Raw genomic sequence first — 20,224 nt, 5'->3', positions numbered from 1 at the left:
TGTGGTGCTGAGGATCGAACCCGGGCCGCACGCAGGCGAGCGCGCTACCGCTTGAGCCACATCCCCAGCCCTGAAATGTAGTCTTTAGGTAATGGAATATACAGTTGGAACTGTGACTGAATTTGATAATAGTTATCATGCCCCAGAAATATATGTTATGATGGATTCATTTATATATCCAGAAATTAAAATAATTATTATTGAACTTTTCATCTCCTTATATTGGAGACAGTGAAAATGGCTTTGTTTGTAAGAAGTATATGTATAAAGGATAGCAGCATCTCAATAGGTAGAAACAGAGTTGTCATGGTTCTAAGGAAGTTCAAATATGTGCAGAAGGAGTGTTGACACCAAGTAGCCAAAGGGATGAACAGAGCCAATTATTAAGCTATTATCTTTGAGCTTCAAAGCCACCCGTGGTAGTCAGCTTTCCATCTCTGTAACAAAGAACTGAGAAAAACCAACTTAAAAAAGGAAAGATTTATTTTGGCTCACGGTCTTAAAGGTTGAAGTCTATGGTCACTTGGTCCTGTTGTTTCTGGATCTATTGTAAGGCAGTACATCATGGCAGAAGAGCATGGTAGAGGAAAGCAGCCAGAAAGCGTTGTGAGGAGGGGGTAGGAACAAGAGATACCCTTCAAGAACACACCACCATGACCTACTTTTTCCAACTAGCATGCATCTTCTAAAGTTTCTACTACCTCTCAGTAGTACCACCAGCAGGGGTGCAAGCCTTCAACCCAAGATCCAAACTACAATATTCTAACCCTGGCCCCAAAAGGTTAATAGCCACCAAACAATAAAAAATGCATTCAGTCCATCTCTAAGTGTCTCCACAGACTTAAAAGTTCCATCATGGTTCAAAAGTTGAAGTCCAAAGTCTCCTCTGAAATTTAAACAAACTCCTGAAAGTTCCTGTAAAAATCAAAAACCAAGCTGGGCAGGGTAGAACACAGCTGCAATCCCAATAACTTGGGATGTTGAGACAAGAGGATTGCAAATTCAAGGCCAGCCTGGGCAACTTAGCAAGATCTTTTCTCAAAATTAAAAAAATTGGGGGGCGGGATTTGTGGCTCAGTGGTAGATCACTTGCCTAGTATGTGTGAGGTACTGGGTTCAATTCTCAGCACCACATTAAAAATAAACAAATGGGGCTGGGGTTGTGGCTCAGCGGTAGAGCGCTCGCCTAGCACATGCAAAGCCCTGGGTTAGATCCTCAGCACCACATAAAAATAAATGGACAAAATAAAGGTATTGTGTCCAACTAAAAAAATAAATATTAAAAAATAATAAAATAAATAAACAAATGAAATAAAGACATTGTGTCCATCTATAACTAATAAAATTATTATTTAAGTTCAAAGCCAGCCTCAGCAGCAGTGAGGTGCTAAGCAGCTCAGTGAGTCACTATCTCTAAATAAAATACAAAATACGGTTACAGATGTGGCCCAGTTGCCAAGGGCCCCTGAGTTCAATCCCCAGTATGCCCCAAAATTTTTAAAAATTAAAAAAAAAAATTTAAAAAGGACTGAGGATGTAACTCAATAGTAGGTCCACCTGGGATCAATCCCCAGTAACAACAACAACAACAACAACAAAAAAAAAAAAACCATTAAAAACAAGTTATATAATTCCAACATGCAATGGTACAGGGAAAACATTCCAATTCCAAAAGGGAGGAACAGAATAATAAGGAAGGGCCAGACTAAAGCAAGACCAAATCTAGCAGGGAAAAAAATTCCGTAGCTCCATGTCTTGCACTGGAGCACACAGGTGACATGATGTAAACTCCATAGGGCTTGGGCAGCCTGCCCCTACAGCTTTGCCAGCTACAGGCCACATGATCACTTATTTGGGCTGACTTTGGTCATTGTCTGCAGCTTTCCTCATGTTCCTGGCCTATCTAATGCGCTGGGGTCTTCACTGTGGCTTCTGCTTCACTCTCACAGCTTCATATACTGCCCTCTCAGGGAACACCTAGGGGACTCCCACCCTGCATATACTGCCTAGCTTTCCAGGCTTTCCTTTGAAATCCAGATGGAAGCCCGGTGACTCTTTCATTCTTCATGCCTGCAAAATCAACACCACATGGATGACATCAGTGTCTGATGCCAGAAAAAGCAGAAGCCAGACCCCACTGGACCATGGCTGCAGCAACCTCTGAGCCCTGGATGGCTGAGCATGATGAAAGAAATCCTGAAGAAACAACTTTCTATGAGGCCCTGAAAGCAAGACACTCCAGTGCTCTCTTACTAGAGCAAAGCCTTTCAAAGAAGTTTAAACTTTTATACCCTTGAATCTGGATGGGTGAGATCTGGTCAATTCCAGAGATGTTCTCAAGGCATCTTTCCTACTGTCCTGGTGCAAAGTACTTGGCTTCCTTTTAACAGTGCTAATCTCTTCAGTAATGACACTTTCCTTGGCCTTAATTTACATGCAATTCTTTTCTGCCAAACTTCAAGTTTTTCAAAACATTTTATTCTGTTCTTTGCTCTTGATTTTTACTGAAACTCTGAATAAAGCTAGCAATACCCATGCTACCACCTGAATGCTGTGCTGTCTTGAAATTTCCTTCATCAGACTAATCAGTTCATCATCTTTAAACTTAGCCTCACACGGTCTCAGGGCATGAACAAAATATAAACAAGTTCTTTTCCATAGTTTAACTCATATGGTCTCTACTCTAATTCCCAATGGAGTCCTCATTTCCATCTTAAAAATCTCATGAGCCCTCTTTATGGTCTATATTCATATCTGCCATCTGGTCTTCCAAGCTCACACCAGAATCTTTCATTCAGTTGCGCTCTACCACTGAGTCACAACCCCATACCAGTTATTTTTAAAAATGTTTTTTTAGTTGTAGATGGACACAATGCCTTTGTTTGTTTTTTTAATGTTGTGCAAGACGAGATGCTTAGCAAGTATGAGGCACTGGATTCGATCCTCAGCACCACATAAAAAATAAAAAAATAAAAAAATAACTGGTATGGACTTGTCACAGTGACACATGACTATAATACCAGCAGCTCAGGAGGCTGAAGCAGGAGGATACCAGGTTCAAAGCCAGCCTCAGCAAGAGCAAGGCACTAAGCAACTCAGTGAGACCCTGTCTCTAAATAAAATACAAAATAGGGCTGGAGATGTGGCTCAGTGGTTGAGTGTCCCTGAGTTCAATCCCCAGTATCCCCCACCAAAGAAATCAATAACTGGTATGGTTCCTGGATCCTAAACAGTATAGTTCTCTCTTTATAAGACTCCACCCACCCAATGCTCTTGATTTCTTTCTCTATAGGCCCCTTTATAAGTTAACATATGCACTTCCACAGCTTTAATCACCATCTGTGTGCACACAAATTTCAATAAACCAATATGAATATATAAAAATAAAAAGAGTTAGGCTGGGGATGTAGCTCAAGCATGGTAGAATATTTGCCTAGCACATACAAGGCCACAGATTCAATCCCCAACATGGCAAAAACAAACAAAAAAGTTTAGTACCATGTCTTTATAAAAGCACTAACCAACTAGTTATTTACCAATCAATCTCTTCTCCAAATTGTAAACTCTTAGCAGGCAGAGACCACATCTTATCCATCTATATATCCCTAGCCTGATATAGTATCTAGCACAGAGTAGACGCTCAATAAAGAAATGTAGAATTTTAATGATTAACAACTAATTGAGTTCTCCTTATCTGACTCTAACTGGGCAATTTCACAAGTAATGAAGCTACAATTCAAGTTAATACTCCCAGCTTTCAATGCAGTTTCACCTTACCTTCAATACAGAGGTCTGTTACATTCCCATCTTCTACATTGCATAACAGTCCTTGGTGCAGAGGGAAGTAATAAAAGAGTGGTTAATGGTTCTCTTTTAAGAGAAACAAACCCACAAAGCTATGCTGCGGATTCTAAAACTAGCAACCTTAAGCAATGTCCCAGTTAAATTTTACCCTTAACATCAAACACTTAGAATTTCAATGACCTACTCTAGCTTTAAAAAGATGAGAACTGTTAATGTGGCACAGCAGAAAAACTGTGTGCTCTAGAGTCTGTGACAGATCTAGGGTAAAATTCCAGCTCTGCCATTTGTTTATGACCTCCCTAAGCCTTGAGGATCATCCTATCTTCCTTAAATATTGCCTGGGCAGTGAAAAGGCTGAAAAACTTCTAACATAGAGAAGCACCCAATACAAATTAAATGCCCTCTTCCCCAAAATGATTCATTCCACTGGAAATCAAAATCATATTAAAAGATGAGACCTCAGGTACAATTTAATCTGTTTCATTTTACACATGAAGAGACATGTGTTCCTTCAGGCACAGGATAAACATGTTTGTAAGGCACAAGAGAAGTGAATTAACTTGATCAGTCACATCAAGGGCAGCCAATTCCATTCCAAGCCGTCTGATTCTGTGAAAAATCTAGACTGGACTCTGAAGAATTATGTATTTCCCATACTCATCTTCACATTTTTACTAACCTTTTAGATCTAGTAAGGCCAATTACCATAAAAAATAGCTGTATCACCTATCTTTGAAAAGGGACCATATCTCCATCATTATGACAAAACAATGGGCTAATAAACTATTACAATACAAAAAGTCTAAATTATTATCCCAAGATCATTCCCCAAGATCCCCAAAAGTAAATACACATGCTATCCACACAAAAGTCATGCTAAGTTTCCTTTTAATCTCACCAAAAAGGATATTTATGAAGTGAATGCAGACTCTCTGATCCTGAGCCACCAGCTGTGTGACCAGGGAGGCATGCCTCACAAGGGCATCTCGAAAGCAGGATAACACATACTTCTTGCGCACCAACTTTGAGCAAACAGAGAAAAACATTCAACAGCAATCAAATCTCAGTCATTCTGAACCCAACTGTAATTCCCAAGTATAATTACAAGATGGTATTAAAGTGGTCATCTAAACTACAACGAGATCCATACTCCCTACAGGGAGCAAGAGCATTCATTGTTCAATTAGGGAATTCATGTGTTCATACATTGAATTATATGCAAGCTGAGATTCTTATCCTGTATTTACATAGCACTTTACTCTTCACAAATCATTCTTTTGTCCACCAACTCATTTAAGCCTAACAGGTTAATGAAGCAAGAAAAAAATATTATCACCATTTCAGAGATGAGAAAACAAAAACTTAGACTTTCCCAAGGACTCAAAACTAAATCTTCATCAGTTCTTGCTCAGATATCACTCATAAGCTTCCAGAGCTAGGTACAGAAAACAACATCCTTCCATTCAATGTAGGCATAACTTCTCACCCTCAAGTCCCTTCCCTGTACAGGTAACTGAGTAGCAGCTATGCAAAATGCTAAATAGTTAAGTCAATAAAAAGAGATGGGGCTGGGGATATAGCTCAGTTGTTAGAGTGCTTCCCTCACATGCACAAGGCCCTGGGTTCGATCCCCAGCACCACAAAAAAAAAATATATATATATATATAAACCCTAAGGATAGGACAGGAACATGGTACAATTGACTACATTACTCCTTCAATTGGTGAGAGCTGAAGTTAAGAAAAAAGTACATTTTGTGGGCTGGGGATGCATGAGGTCCTGGGTTCAATCCCCAAATCCACAAGCAGTAATATGTGTCATGAGCCCAAACACTCCAGGAGGCTGGGGCAAGAGGATTGCAAGTTCAAGTCCAGGCTTGGCAACTTAACCAGACTCTTGTCTCTAAATAAAATAAAAAGGGCCAACAGTAGAGCTCAGTGGTAGAATGCTTGCCTAACATGTGCAAGGCCTTGGAGTCAATCCTCAGTACTACAAAACATAAAGAAATACATAAACAAACTAACTCAATAAAAGGTGGAGAAGGAATATCTCATTGCCTCTAACCTATGCTTTTAAGTCTCCTATTTTTGCTTTACCAACTCATCCTACATTACAGATTAAGCTAATGATCTAAATGTGCTACTCAAAACACAGTCTTAATAACTCCCCTTCACTGACAGATTTAAGTTCAAGCTCCTTATCTCAGATGCAAACTCTTCAAAGTAGTAATCTCAACCTGGCTCTCCTAATCTCAACTTCTTCAATGTCCCTTCTAACACAATATAGCTACCTACCTCCTGAGATAAGTCTCCCATCTCCAAACTTCACCCATCTATTTAAGCCTAATTGAAAGTTTCCTCCTCTAAGTGTTTCGTGGCATCCCTCCCTACCTTACACTGTACTTGACAACAAACATGTCCATTCTTCTATATTTTCTATAAAGTATTGTTTTATCTTCTCCCCTACTGCACAGTCTTATTTATCTCTGATTCACTGTCCAAAAACTGCAGGCCTCAGATATCCTGCCCTTAGTGAAATCAGGGTTATGAGCTAGTTTGATTTGTTCTAAGAGTGGATGGCCACCAGCCAAAATAGTTTTTATTTTTAAAATTACTTATGCAGGGCTGGGGATGTGGCTCAAGCGGTAACGCGCTCGCCCCGCATGCGTGCGGCCCGGTTGGATCCTCAGCACCACATACAAACAAGATGTTGTGTCCGCCGAAAACTGAAAAATAAATATTTAAAAAAAATTCTCTCTCTCTCAAAAAAAAAAAATTACTTATGCAGTGCTGGGTTGTGGCTCAGTGGTAGAGGGCTTGCCTAGCATGTGTGAGGCACTGGGTTTGATTCTCAGCACTGCATATGAATAAATGAATAAAATAAAGGTCTATCAACAACTAAAAATATATATATGTATATATTTTTAAAAATTATATATGCAGTCAGGTGTAGTGGCGCACACCTATAATCCCAGCAACTCAGGAGGCTGAGGCAAGAGGATCACAAATTGACAAGCCTCAGCAACTTAGTGAGGCCCTGTCTTAAAAATAAAAATTAACAGGGCTTGGGGGGGGGGGCAGGTAGCTCAGAGTTAGACACCCTTGGGTTCAAGCTCCAGTACTGAAAATAAATATATATATAAAAAATAAAATACCATTACTTATGCCACAGTCCTGTACACTCAAAAAGGTTGAATACAAAAAGTACTTGCCTTAATACATAAATTTAGTGTTACTTTAAATGAACGCATATCTTTAAATTTTGTTTTCATTTCAAATACAGTAACTATCAATATAAATGAAAACTCTTTGGAGTCTTCAACAAGTTTTAAAATTGTAAGGCTATCCTAAGATCAAAAAATTTGAGAACAGCTGATTTACTCCCCACTGCACCCCAAGATAGGAATTCCCTTCCTATGAATTTGACGGCGAATTGATGGCCCACTCTTCTTGGATTTCCCAGTGGAAAAAAATTTTTTTTCAGCGCAAATGTGGGTAGGCACTAAGGGAACCAGGAGCCCGGCGATTGAACCAACCCTGTCCACTGGCTGGAACTTCCGCCAGTTGGTCCAGCCCTCACAAGGGCCTCAAATAGCTGAAGAGAACAAGGTGGAGCCGGGACCACATAGGAGGAAGCCCGAGCTAAGGCGAGGAAGGAGTAAACCGCGGAGGGCAGGGCTGGCGGAGGGCAGGGCTGGCGGAGGGCAGGGCTGGCGGAGGGCAGGGCTGGCGGAGGGCAGGGCTGGCGGAGGGCAGGGCTGGCGGAGGGCAGGGCTGGCGGAGGGCAGGGCTGGCGGAGGGCAGGGCTGGCGGAGGGCAGGGCTGGCGGAGGGCAGGGCTGGCGGAGGGCAGGGCTGGCGGAGGGCAGGGCTGGCGGAGGGCAGGGCTGGCGGAGGGCAGGGCTGGCGGAGGGCAGGGCTGGCGGAGGGCAGGGCTGGCGGAGGGCAGGGCTGGCGGAGGGCAGGGCTGGCGGAGGGCAGGGCTGGCGGAGGGCAGGGCTGGCGGAGGGCAGGGCTGGCGGAGGGCAGGGCTGGCGGAGGGCAGGGCTGGCGGAGGGCGCGCCGGCCAATCTTCCTGGGCACAGCACCAGCAGGCACGGGAGGCTCTAGAAAAGGGGTTGCGGCTCCACATGGGCACCTGCAGGCATTTTTAAAAGTGCTTTAAAGCAGGGCTGGGGCTGGGGCTGAGTGGTACAGCGCTTGCCTGGCGTGTGCGAGGCCCTGGGTTCGATCCTCGGCACCGCAAATAAATAAAATAAAGGTCCACTGACAACTAGAGAAAAAAAAAATTAAGTGTTTCAAAGCAGGGCGGGGTGGGCAGGCTTGGGTAGGAGGAGGTCAACCAGGGCCGCGAGAGCTGGCTGGGTCAGCGGCCACCCCAGGCCAGCAAACGCCCAAGCCCTGGTGCCCAGGGAAGGGATCAGCCCGCACCGACACGCCGCGCTCCGGCAGCAGCTCCAGCGCGCAGGCCAGGCAGAGCCGTGGGGACACGGGCAGCAGCCAGCGCGGGTCATGTCGATAATGGACCCTCTCGAGGAGCAGCACCGCCTCTTCGTCCCTCCCAGACACCGCTGCAGCCTGTCTCACAGCCATCTCTTCACTCATGCTTCGCTGCTCCGCACTTTTCCCGCCCAGTTTGGGCGCATGCGCACTTGCAGGTGCGGCCTGCGCCTGCGTGCCGGCACTGCCTGACCGCGCCGCGGGGTCCCAACGCGCCTAGCCAAGCCCCCAGAAGGCGTGCTTATGGGCCTCAGAAATTGGCCTCACCACACCCAAGTGGTTTAGGTAGCTTTCTCGCTGCTGTGACTAGAAGGCCTGACAACAATTTTAGAGGAGGGATGGTTTATTGGAGGTCTCATGGTTCCAGATGTCTCAGTCCCTGGACAGCAGGCTCCCTTCCTAGAGGTTTGCCGTGAGGCGGATCATCATGGTGGAAGAGTGTGGCAGAGGGAGGCAGAGACTGGCTGTCCAGATGCAGCCAGCCTCAGTTACCACCCAGTTAATCCTTGTCAGGGGATTAGTTCACTGATTGGGTTAAAGCTGTCACAACCTGATCATGTCACCGCTGAATGTACTTGCAGTGTCTCACACATGAGCTTTTGGAAACACCTCTCATCCAAACCCTAACACCAAGGTTGAAAGCAATCATAAAGTAGCTGCCCTCGGCCTTACCAAAAGGAGGAAAGAAAACAATGCTTTTATTTTTAAAAAAAGAAAAAGAGGGGCTGGGGATGTGGCTCAAGCGGTAGCGCGCTCGCCTGGCGTGTGTGCGGCCCGGGTTCGATCCTCAGCACCACATACCAACAAAGATGTTGTGTCCGCCGAGAACTAAAAAATAAATATTAAAAATTCTCTCTCTCTCTCTCTCTCTCTCTCTCTCTCTCAAGAAAGAAAGAAAGAAAAAGAGGCACAGCTGTGCTTGTTTGTAATCCCAACACAGAAGAGGGAGGCAAAAGGATCACAAGTTCAAGAGCAGCCTGGGCAATGTAGCCACCCTGTCTCAATAAAAATAAAAGGGGCCTGGGGTTGTGGCTGCCTAGCACGTGTGAGGCACTGGGTTCCAGCATCAGCACCTCATAAAAGTTAAAAAGAAAATTCTTAAAAAAATAATGAAATAATGGGCTGGGGATGTGGCTCAAGCGGTAGCGCGCTCGCCTGGCATGTGTGCGGCCCGGGTTCGATCCTCAGCACCACATACCAACAAAGATGTTGTGTCCGCCAATAACTAAAAAAATAAATATTAAAAATTCTCTCTCTCTCTCTCTCTCTCTCTCTCTCTCTCTCTCCTCTCTCACTCTCTTTAAAAAAATAAAATAAAAATGAAATAAAAGGCGCTGGGGATATAGTTCAGTGGTAGTCCCTGTGCCCAATCGCCAGGACCATAAAAAAAGAAAGGAAGGAAGGAAGGAAGGAAGGAAATAAACTGTCATAGAACTTTTTGGGAAAAAAATGTATATATAAAAGCTATTGGTATTATTTTAAATTTACAAGATGACATCTTTCTCTCAAAGAAGTTAAGGCACTCCCTTAATTATATCAGGGAGGATTAGGAATATATGAGTGCACAAGCAATACTGAAAAAGAAAATATTTTACCATAGAATATATCAACAATTACAAGCCAACAATCAACAGGGCATTAACACAGATGTGCCCAGAAACTGGTTAATGTTGAAGGAGGTAAAAGTTCAAGAGCTGTGTTTCTGCATTCAAAGGCTCTGTAATTGGAAAAAATGCTCTCCAGGGCAGAGTAGTTTAGAAAACAATAGTTTTGTTATTCAATTTTGTTATTCAATGGAAGATTATGAAATAGTCTTTTATGTTTGAGAAAAGTAAATATTAACACAGAAAAATGTCTGTTAACATTTCACGGATAGGGCTGGAGTTACAGCTCAACGATAGAGTTTTTATTTAGCATTCACAAAATCCTGGCTTTGATGCCCAGACTGCAAAAAACAAAACACAAAACAAACAACAAAAAAAAAAAAAAAAAAAGCTAAACTTACAAAATAAAAAGGGCTGGAGATGTAGCTCTATGGTAATGATAGAGTGTCCTTGGGTTCAATCCCTAGTAGAGAGAGAGAGAGAGACAGACAGACAGACAAAGAACAGGAACAAACCACAGACTTGAAGTGATTTCTGCCCTACGCACAAAGTCTGCCAAACCCTAAAAAGAGACACTCAGAAAACATGATATGCCAAAGAAATGTAAATCCTACAGGTCCCAAATAATTTTATTAGAGGTTCTGAGGGTGAGCAAACCACTCTTGTGCCTTCTCTGATGAGTCCTGAGGACTCTGGGCCTGCAACCTACTTTTTAAGACCACGTTGGAAGAGAAAACATCTCAAACGCTTCATAAAACCAAACTTTTTAGGAGCTGATGAATTCTTTGGAGCCCCATGGGGTCTCTGACCCTGGGGGGTCTTTGTCCTAGGAAGAGAAACCCCAGCACTACAGTGCCCTGGTGGTTGATGGTCCCTCTCCGAAGCAGTATGGACTCTGATGCTGTCCTCCCGTGCATGAGGGTTACCCACTCTGGAAAGCCTAGGGACTGAGTTCCTGGGCTTGGCCAGCTGTGGGGACCAGGACATTTTACGCAGGAGGGTCATGCTCAGCTTGGCTGTCTTAGAGTGGAGACTTCCTTTAATGCTGGAGGAGTCTGTGGAAACGGAGGGAGGCAGCTGCCTAGCTCCTCTGCCCTCTGCAGGCTCCAGGCTTTCTCTTCTCCAGCGTGTGGGCTGCTGATATTTATGTCTGGGGAACTGAGAGGCCTCCCAGAGTATGTGCTCCTTCTTCCAGGGGTCATGGCTGGCCCTGGAAGATGAGGTCCTCACTTCTCTGGAAGCCCTCCCTGCCTTCTGGGAGACATCTGGCCTGATCACTTTCCTGCCCTTACTATTCTCACTGGAAGGCTCTGGTACCCTTTCTGGGGAGCACCAGTTCACAGACTCTGCCGAAGGCCTGGGATTCTTGGGAACAGGGAGTTTGGCCTTAGAGGCCTCTTCCTGGATCTGTGGTTCTCTGGCGCCCCCTGGTGGTCTATTTCTCCTGGGTTTCTCAGGTGGAATGGAAGTGCCCATTGGCTCTGACCTGTGTGGTCTACACCTCTCCAAAGCCCTGGCCTGTGTAGGAAGTTTTGATCTTTTCCCATCAGAGGGCAGAACCCTTTGGAACCTCTCTGGAGATTTAAAGCCTGGCATGGAGCCCTGGGCCTCACAATGCTTTTCCTGCTGCCTTTGGAGCTCCTGGCCTTTGCCTAATTCAGGCAGCCTCACCCCAGCCCAGGGGAGTGAGCAAGATCCGAAGAAGCTAAAGAGCAAATAAGATTCCAGGATGCGCCGGGGGAGGCCCCACTTCAGATGTGCAATCCTTCGACGCATGAGGGACTCCAAGAGCAGTCGTTTGCTCTTGAGGACTGGCCACTTGGGCGGGATGGTGAGGGTAGTTGGAATACCCACCAAAGTAGTGGTAGCTTGGAGGGCTTGGCCACATAGAATAGAGGGACAGGCAGAGGGCTTGCCAAAGGGAGCAGCCAGAGACTGTGGGTTCTGGGGCTGTGTCACTCTGTGGATCTTTCCTGGATCCACCCCTTTGTGCTTTTGTGGTTTTCTCCGGGATCCTGTTTGGGCCTGCTGGGAGGTTAGTCTGACCCGGGCTTTGTACTCCCTGGCAGGGGCTATGCCCTGGCTGGTCAAATGCTCTCCCTCCCCAGTAGCCAGCAGGAAAACTTCACCCAAGTGGGGGTGAGGCTTCATCTCAGGACAGGAAGCCTCAGCTACCCTGTCTACAGCTGCTACCTGTTCTTGTCCCAAGGGCTCATATCTAGAGCCAGTGAGGGTGGTTGGCCCAGCCCGGCTGCATTTCCTGCCTGTGGGCCTCTCACCTGAAGGATATTCCCTTTGGTGACTGTCCCCCATAGCATCCTTTTCTCTGATTTGGCTCGTGTTTCCTCTCCTGGATGTCTGAGGCCCTCCATCATCCTTAGCTCTGTACTTTCTCTGACTCTCTATGTTCCAGATTTCTGTAGCAGCAGCAGCAGCATCTCCACCCTTGTTCTGGTTTCCTTGCCCTTGTTTCTGAACCTCTCCATCAATTTCCCTTCTGGACTGTCCCTGGTCGTCTTCCACAGATGCCTGAATCTTTGTGCTGTCACCACGTGTAGTCCTTCTTGGGTTTCTCTTCCCTCGTATTTGAGTTTCTGCACCATTCCCACCTCCAATCTCTTCCTGTTTCTTACATTCTGGTGGACAGGTCCTTCTGTGAGCTTTACATCCTGATGAACAGGTCCTTGTGTGAACTTTACATCCTGATGAACAGGTTCTTCTGTGAACTTTACATTCTGATGAACAGGTCTTTCTATGAACTTTACTTCTTAGCAGACTCTGATTTTTCTCCCTAGGTATGTGAACCTTTCTACCATTCTCAATTCCAGCCTCTCTCTGGTTTTTCTCCTCTGATGCCTGATCTTCTGCAATGTTCTCTCCTTCAGTCTTCCCCCAGCTCCCCATTCTTGGGGAATGGCTCCTTCCAATTACATTCTCTAACTGTCCCTGGTTCTCAGGCTTCTGGGTTTTTATATCATTCTCACCTTCAGGTTCTCTCTGTTTTCTCTTCTTTGGGGACAGAATTTCTGTTCCATCCTTACCTTCCATCTGCTTCTGGTTTTTCCATTGTGATGAATGAATCATCATCCTATCTATATCACTCCCTGAGTGACTCTGGCTTCTCTCCCCACCTGCCCAGGTTTCTATACCATCCTCCTCTTCTGCTTCTCTCAGATTTCTCATCCCTTGTAACAGAATTTCTGCACTACTCTCACCCTCAATATGCTCTACTTTCTTCCACCCTGCTGAAGGGGTTTCTCCATCACTTTCACTTGTTAATTCTCCCCAGTCCCTTGCCTCAGGTATCTGGGTGTTTGCACCATCCTTGCCTCTAATATGCTCCTGATTCTTCCACTGTGGTATGCAAATATTTCCATGGAATTCATTTTCTAACTGACCCTGATTTTCTCCCCCAAGTTCCTGGTTCATTGTAGCATTCTTGTCTTTAAACTCTCTTGGATTTCTCTTCCCTAGTGCCTGAATGTCTGCTCCATTCTCAACTCCAAATTGCTCCTCATTCTTCCTTCCTGCTGAATGGGTCTCCTCATTCACTTCATTTCTTAATAATCCCTGGTTCTCTGCCTCAAGCACCAGGGTATCTATACCATCCTCATCTCCATCCTTCCTCTTATCTTTCTCCTCTGGTGACTGAATTTTTGCTCTGGGTCCACCTCCAATTTGGTTCTTATTCCCCCAACATAATATCTTGAATTGTCTGTCAATTTCATTCATTACTGGGCTCTGGTTTCCCCACCAGGGTGTATGGATCACCACCCAATCCTCCTCTCTTATCTCCTTCAACTTCTTCCTCCTAGACATCCTGGGTCGCACAGCCTCCTCTCCTTTTCCCAGGCCTTGGTTTCCCTGCCTCACTTGAACTGCATGTCTTGAGAGTTTCTGTTTCTCTCCCCTAGATGCCTGAGTCTCTCTGGCATTCTCACCTCCACCCTGACCCTGTTTCTCCCCCATGAGTGCCTGGATTTCTGTAATATTATCACTTCTGCTGCATTCCTGTTTGCCCCATCCCAGGGCCTGGCTCCCTGTTCTATTCTCTTGTTTGACGTCTTCCAGGTTCTCCCTCCCAGATGTCGAGGTTTGCACAGCATCCTCATTTCCAATCTGATCCTTGTTTCTCCCTTCTTCTGCCTCAGTTTCTGCACTAGGGTCACCTCTAGTCTGGTTTTGTTTCCTGCACTCTGGAGTCTGGGCCTCCGCAGCATTCTCATCTCCAGTCTGGCCCTGCTTCCCTAGTCCATGGGCCTGAATCTTTCCCTCTTCCTCCTTTCTGGGCTCTTTCTTGTTCTTCCTCTCAAATGTCTGAATCTCCAAAGTACCCCCACCCCCACTCTTCTCCTGGTAGCCCCACCATGGTGTTTGGGTCTCTGCATCAACTTTACATCTTAACTGTTCTTGATTCTCTCCCATGTGAATCTGGGTTTCAGGAGGGTTCTTACCTCCTGCCTCCCTCTGGATTTTCTTCCCTACTTCCTCAATTTGGGTTTGATTTTCAATTTCCATCCGGTTCTTCTGCCCCGGAATCAGGATCTCTCCATCAGTTTCATTTATAACCAGTGACTGGTTTCTGCACTCCAGATCCTTATCCTCTGCACAATGCTCCATTCCAAAGTCTATTGAGAGTTGGCCCCTAGATGCCTGGATTTCCCAAGCATATACCCCTCTGCTCTCTCTCTGGTTTGCCCACCCTGGGGCCTGAGTCTCTCTAGAATACTCTCTGCCTATTGTCTGGGTTTCACTCAATGGTGCCCAGGTGTCTTGTGGGTTATTCCAGAACTTCCAGGTGGATATTACCATTTGTTGGTGGGCAGGATCCGGCAGAAACTGTCCAGAACAGAACTGCAGCCTCTGAGCTGAAGGGAGCTTTGGGAGAGAGATGACAAATGTCGTGGGAGGGGAACAGATTTTTCTGCTGAGGACATGCTCCAGTGGTACCAACTTCTCCTGGGAGTGAACCAGCAGTTGTCTAATCCTTTGGCATGTGTCTAGGGCAGAGTGAGTCTGGCTGCCCTTGAGACACCAGGATACCTGCCATGTTTCCCAGGAACTGTCCTGAGAGAGTGGACAGGTGCTTGAAAAGGAGGAGATACAAAAGATGGGATCATGCGAGGTGTGAGCACCCCAAGATGAGTCCTGAAGCAGATTTTGTGAAGAGAACAGGTTCTGGGTCCATGATTCTAAAAGGCTCTTTCGGTATCTCCACCTCTGCTTTTGTACCCATTGTTGCATATGAGCATCATGGCCTCTGAAATCACCAGGACTGACGAATTCAGGAGCTAGCCTAAAGAAAATTTCACATCTCATGGAGGGCATTGCCCACTTCTGCGATGGCACCTGTAGATGAGATCCAAAAAAGCAAAATTCCTTAATTAGAACAAATTAAAAAATTAAATTTTTTTAAAATATTGTACATAGATTAGCTTATATAATCCCCACAGATCAGAATGACTATCCCCATTATCCAGAGAAAGATGCCTGGGCTCAGGAAAGGAGAAGTCACCCCCTTAAGGCAAACAGTGTTCATTCATTCAAAAAAGACTGAGAGATTATTCTGGGCTGGGCACAAGACAAAATCCCTCTGGGAGCTGTATTCTAGACATGCAAGAAAGACAATAACCAAATATATAACATAATGTTAGGTATCAAAAAGTATTTAAATGCAAATAAATCAGAGTGTGGGGATGGGGGTTAGCTTCTTTAGACAAAGTAGCCATTAAAGGGTTCTTGGAGAGGGTTCTTGGAGGCCTGAAGGAAGTGAGGGACAAACCAAGTGACAAGTAAGGAAAGAGCATTGTAGGCAAAGGAGACATTTGGAAAAGCCTTGAAGATAGAATAAGATCATGTGTGCAGGAAAAGCAAGAAGGCCCATATGTCCAGAATGGAGCCAGCAGCAAGAAAAGGTCTTGGAGACGGGGTTAGAAGTTCGGGTTTTACTCTGAATTTGACAAGGAATGTATTCACAGGAAACATTTCAACAGCAAAGTGCTATGACTTGTTTTAAAAGTTGTTGTTTTTTTTTTCTGGCCTACAAGTATACTGTTGGATTTAAACCAGGCATAGAACATTTGCCATATGATTGCAGAAAAGCCAGGCAAACACTCTACCACTAAGCAACCCTCATCTGCCCAGCGATCTGTTTCTTAACCTGGATATTGGCATTTGGGTGTGTTCTATTTGTGAAAATTCGCTGGTCTATACATTTGTGATTTGTGTGTGCATATTATCTTTGAATTCAACTTATAGGGAGAGGGTAGGGGGAGAGAGAGAGAGAGAGAAGGCAGGGCTGGGGATATAGCTCATGGTTGGGCAGTTGCCCAGCATGCATAAGATCCTGGATTTGATCTCCACCACCGAAGTGGGTGGGGTAGGAAGAAAGAGAGAAAGGTCATTATGGCAGGTGCATAGTGTGGAAGACTGCCACGGCTGGGTCAGACAGGCAACAGGACCAAGCAGAAGCTGTTCCTGAGGTTCAGGTGAGTCTTGCTGGCAGCTCTGCCCAAGGTGGTATGGTGAGGTTTCAAGATGTGATCAGATTTGAGACGTGGCTTGCAAGTGGATTCAATGTGTGGAGCAAGGAAAAGACAGGAGTCGAGAGTAACTCCTATGTTGGGGTCTGGATGATGCTTGCTCTAACCAGTCTGAGCTACTCATCTCTGGTACACAGGGCATATGATGACAGGGTCCTTGTAGCATGTGGCTGTGGCAATGATGGTGCCAAGGGAAAGACAGTAGAAGTGTGAAGGGCCCCCTCACCTTGATAATACTCCTTCTGCGCAGGCGATTCCTGGTGAAGTGGTGCCAATAGTGCCGGACCTGCCAGATCAGAAAGAGGCAGAGAACAAGCAGATTGCCACAGCACCGGGGGTCTCTACAGCTGCAATCCTGTGAGATCAGGCCCCGAACTGGCTCCCACTCAGGACCCTGGAATGGCCCCACCACAGCACAGGCGCCCAGCAGCGGCAGCAGCATGACAGTGCTTAGGTTCTGCAGATGGTGTCAGGGAGCTGGAGGGCAAGGCTGGTGTGGCTGACCCAGTCAATTTGGGGTGGGGCAGCCTCTGCTTCATAGCACCTCTGTCACTAAGGCCACCTCACAAAGGATGCCCCAGCCTCAGCTCCAGTCACTGCTCTGATCTTGCATGCCTAGGATATAGGTAAGAACAGTGCTGGATAAGTGCTCAAAAGGAATGAAAATAAGTAAAAAAAAAAAAAAAAAAAAAAAAACCTGCCAGGCACAGTGGCGCACACCTGTTATCCCAGTGACTCAGGAGGTTGAGGCATGAGGAATGCAAGTTCACCACCAGCCTCAGCAACTTAGCAAGGCCCTCGAGCTACTCAGTGAGACCCTATCTCTAAATAAAACACAAAATAGGGCTGGGGAAGAGGCTCAGTGGTTGAATGCCCTCAAGTTCAATCCCCACAATCCCCAGTACCAAAAAAGAAAAAAAGAAAGAAAGAAAAACCCATACTTTCTGACATATCTGATCTAGAGCAAATCCAACTTATTTGAACCCTCCTCAAAAGCACCCAATACGAGCCTACATCTATAATAAATGCTTTCTAACACCATCTTATTGAGAGTCCCACAGTTTCCAAAGGGCCCAAGGCAGCTGCAGGTTCTGCTCTCCTGGAGCTTTTTTTTTTTTTTTTTTTTTTTTTTTAAACAGAGAGTGTGTGTGTGTGAGAGAGAGAGAGAGAGAGAGAGAATTTTTAATATTTATTTTTTAGTTCTCGGCGGACACAACATCTTTGTTGGTATGTGGTGCTGAGGATCGAACCCGGGCCGCACGCATGCCAGGCGAGCGCGCTACCGCTTGAGCCACATCCCCAGCCCCTCTCCTGGAGCTCTTGTTGTGATTGGGAAGATAGACACTGAAGAAAGTAAAGCCAACAAGTGCTATAAAGATCAAGTGGAGGTAACTATGGCTCCTGTATAGTAGGGGCAATTACCTAGTCAGGGTGATTAAGGAGATTTCAATGAGAGGTGTTAAATAGGACTTAGCTCAGCAAGCAGCACAGTGGAAAAAATCACTCTATTTTTGTCTGTTGGATTTTTTGTTTGTTAGTTAGTAGTAGTAAGTAGTAGTACTGGAGATTGAACTCCTGAGCTACATCACCAATCTCCAGACCATTTATTTTTTATTTTGAGACAAGGTCTTGCTAGATTGTCCTTAAACTTGCAATCCTACCTCAGCCTCCCAAAATGCTCAGATTACAGGAATGCTGCAAACCCAGCTATATTAATATGTTTTATATTACTATAATGAAATACCTGAGGCAGGCTACTTTACAAATAAAAAAGATTTATTTTGGCTCATGGTTCTGGAGTGCAAAGTCAAGAGGCCTTATCTAGTGATGGCCTTCTTTCTGGCAGAGTCCCAAGGTGGCACAGAGCATCACATGGCATGAGGCAGGGAGCACACATATGTATATGTAGTCTGTTTCCCTCCTTCCCTCCTCCCTTTCCCCTCTCTACCTTCCCCTCCTTCCCTCCCCCGCCTTAAAAATCCATCAGGATTTAATATGGGGGCTCCACCCTAATGGCCTTATCTAATCCTAATCACTTCCCAAAGGCTCCACCTCTAAACACCAAAGTGGATAAAGTTCCATACTCTTAATACTATTAACATGTGACATCTGGGATTAAACTTCTGTATGAGTTGATGGGGAGGGGGACAAATCATTTTCAGATCATGGCACAGTCCCAGCAGAGGGTGACTGATGGGGTTGGAAAAAAAAATTTGCTGTACTCAGAACAGCAAAAGACAGTGGGTGGAGATGTAACATGAAGGCCTGGGAAAATACTTGTGGAAAGGGGCCTAGAAAGGTACGTCAAACATTTGGAGTATTTTTGTTTCTGTTTTTTGTTTTGTTTTGTTTGTACCAAGGATTCAACTCAGAGGCACTCTACCACTGAGCTATATCCCCAGCCCTTTTTAAATTTTGAGACAGGGTCTTGCTAAGCTGCTGAGGGTCTTGTTAAATTGCCAAGGCTGGCCTCAAACTTGAGATCCTTCTGCATTCACCTCTGAAGTTGCTGGGATTACAGGCATGTGCCACTGTGCCTGGCTTTCCCCAGCCATTTTTATTTTTTATTTTGAAACAAGGTTTTGTTAAATTGGTGAGTTTGGTCTTAAACTTGTGATCCTCCTGCCTCAGCCTTCCGAGTCACTGAGAATACAAGTGTGCACCATTGCACCTGGCACATCTAGTGTTTTAAGCACATTGGTGATGTAAATTTCTAAAATAAATTAATCCTGAGATCATATCAGCATTTATTAATTTACTAGCTAGGGAAACAACAGCAAGATTAAAAGGATGAGATGTTCTGAGAAAACATGGAGGTTGAGAAATTATCTAGTTGTGAAGCAAAATTAATTAGACAATTAAGTAACATGTACTTTCTCATTACCCATGATCATAAAAATATCCCTATCAGTCACTACTAGGAAGATCTGGAACACGACAGTTCAAGATGTCAGGTAGATCAAATAGTAATCATAAATTGTTTTAAAGGACATCTAGGAAGCAAACAATAAGAACATATTTATGACTGAAAATTGGATAATGTTTCATTTCTCAACAATAATAGCTGATAGGTCCAAATAATATGGAGCCAAAAAACTCCCCAAAAAACAAAAAACCCAGGATCCAACAAAAGCAAGGAGCAGAGTCTGCATCACAGGTTCTACTCTTTACTGGAGCCCTCGGTGGACATTACTTAATTTTGAGATTTTTTTTTCTTTGACAAGTCACATCAGATTTTCAAGAGGTAAAGTTTGATGAGGGATCTCTGATGTAATCAAACTTTAAACTTGGACACAGCTCAAGCTCTTCCCATAGTCCTGTTCCTCAAAATATCTCAGGTAGAGCAACAAGATGTGGTGGAAATAAACCAGGAGAGTGTAAAAAATCCCAGGGTCCAGTTTTGGTTCTGCCACTGACTCACTCTGTGACCATACGCAAGCTTCCTTTCCTGAACCTCAGTTTTCCTATCTGTAAAGATAATGTTGTGTTGCATGATTTCTAAGGGTCTTGCCAGTTCTCAACTCCTACATTTCCAAAGGAATTAACTGGAATTAGTCCCAATTAGTCTAGTTTTGACTAATGATCCCAAGACCTGTGGAGGCAGGTTGGAGAGAGATGAGTATGGACCATAAACATCAAGGAGGACCTGCCTGTATTAATAGAGATCTGGATCACCAGGGAGCACAGAGCAAGATGCTAACCAGAAGGAAAGTCCAAGTGAGGTCAGCAAATAACTACAAAGAACCTGACAGTAATGCAACCCTTACCCACCAACC

General features: G+C 44.9%; 2 protein-coding genes across 3 annotated transcripts in view; both read right to left on the bottom strand.

Moving 5' to 3' along the window:
* MEI1 (meiotic double-stranded break formation protein 1) overlaps positions 1–8,418 on the bottom strand; it is a gene marked incomplete at its 3' end in the record, with an annotated part of 82,988 nt that extends 74,570 nt beyond the window's left edge. For both annotated transcript variants that reach the window (XM_081311411.1, XM_081311410.1), the window contains exons 1-3: positions 8,234–8,418; positions 4,703–4,826; positions 3,778–3,828 (exon numbers count right to left, since the gene is read on the bottom strand). In XM_081311411.1, coding sequence (XP_081167537.1) covers positions 3,778–3,828; positions 4,703–4,826; positions 8,234–8,407 — 349 coding nt within the window. In that variant the 5' untranslated portion in view covers positions 8,408–8,418. The remainder of the gene's footprint in view (positions 1–3,777; positions 3,829–4,702; positions 4,827–8,233) is intronic.
* Positions 8,419–10,445: 2,027 nt separating this feature from the next.
* Positions 10,446–12,057, bottom strand: LOC308658307 (uncharacterized protein; the record flags this gene model as incomplete). Its single annotated transcript, XM_081310866.1, has 2 exons — positions 10,446–10,468; positions 11,199–12,057. The coding sequence occupies 2 exons, from the start codon at positions 12,055–12,057 to the stop codon at positions 10,446–10,448; spliced, it is 882 nt and encodes a 293-aa protein (XP_081166992.1).
* Between the last annotated feature and the right edge of the window lie 8,167 nt (positions 12,058–20,224).

This window comes from Spermophilus citellus (genome assembly GCF_964194105.1).
Source record: "Spermophilus citellus genome assembly, chromosome: 10".
NCBI classification, from domain to species: domain Eukaryota; kingdom Metazoa; phylum Chordata; class Mammalia; order Rodentia; family Sciuridae; genus Spermophilus; species Spermophilus citellus.
Note: the sequence above shows the minus strand (reverse complement) of the source record. Positions and strands in the feature narration are given on the sequence as shown.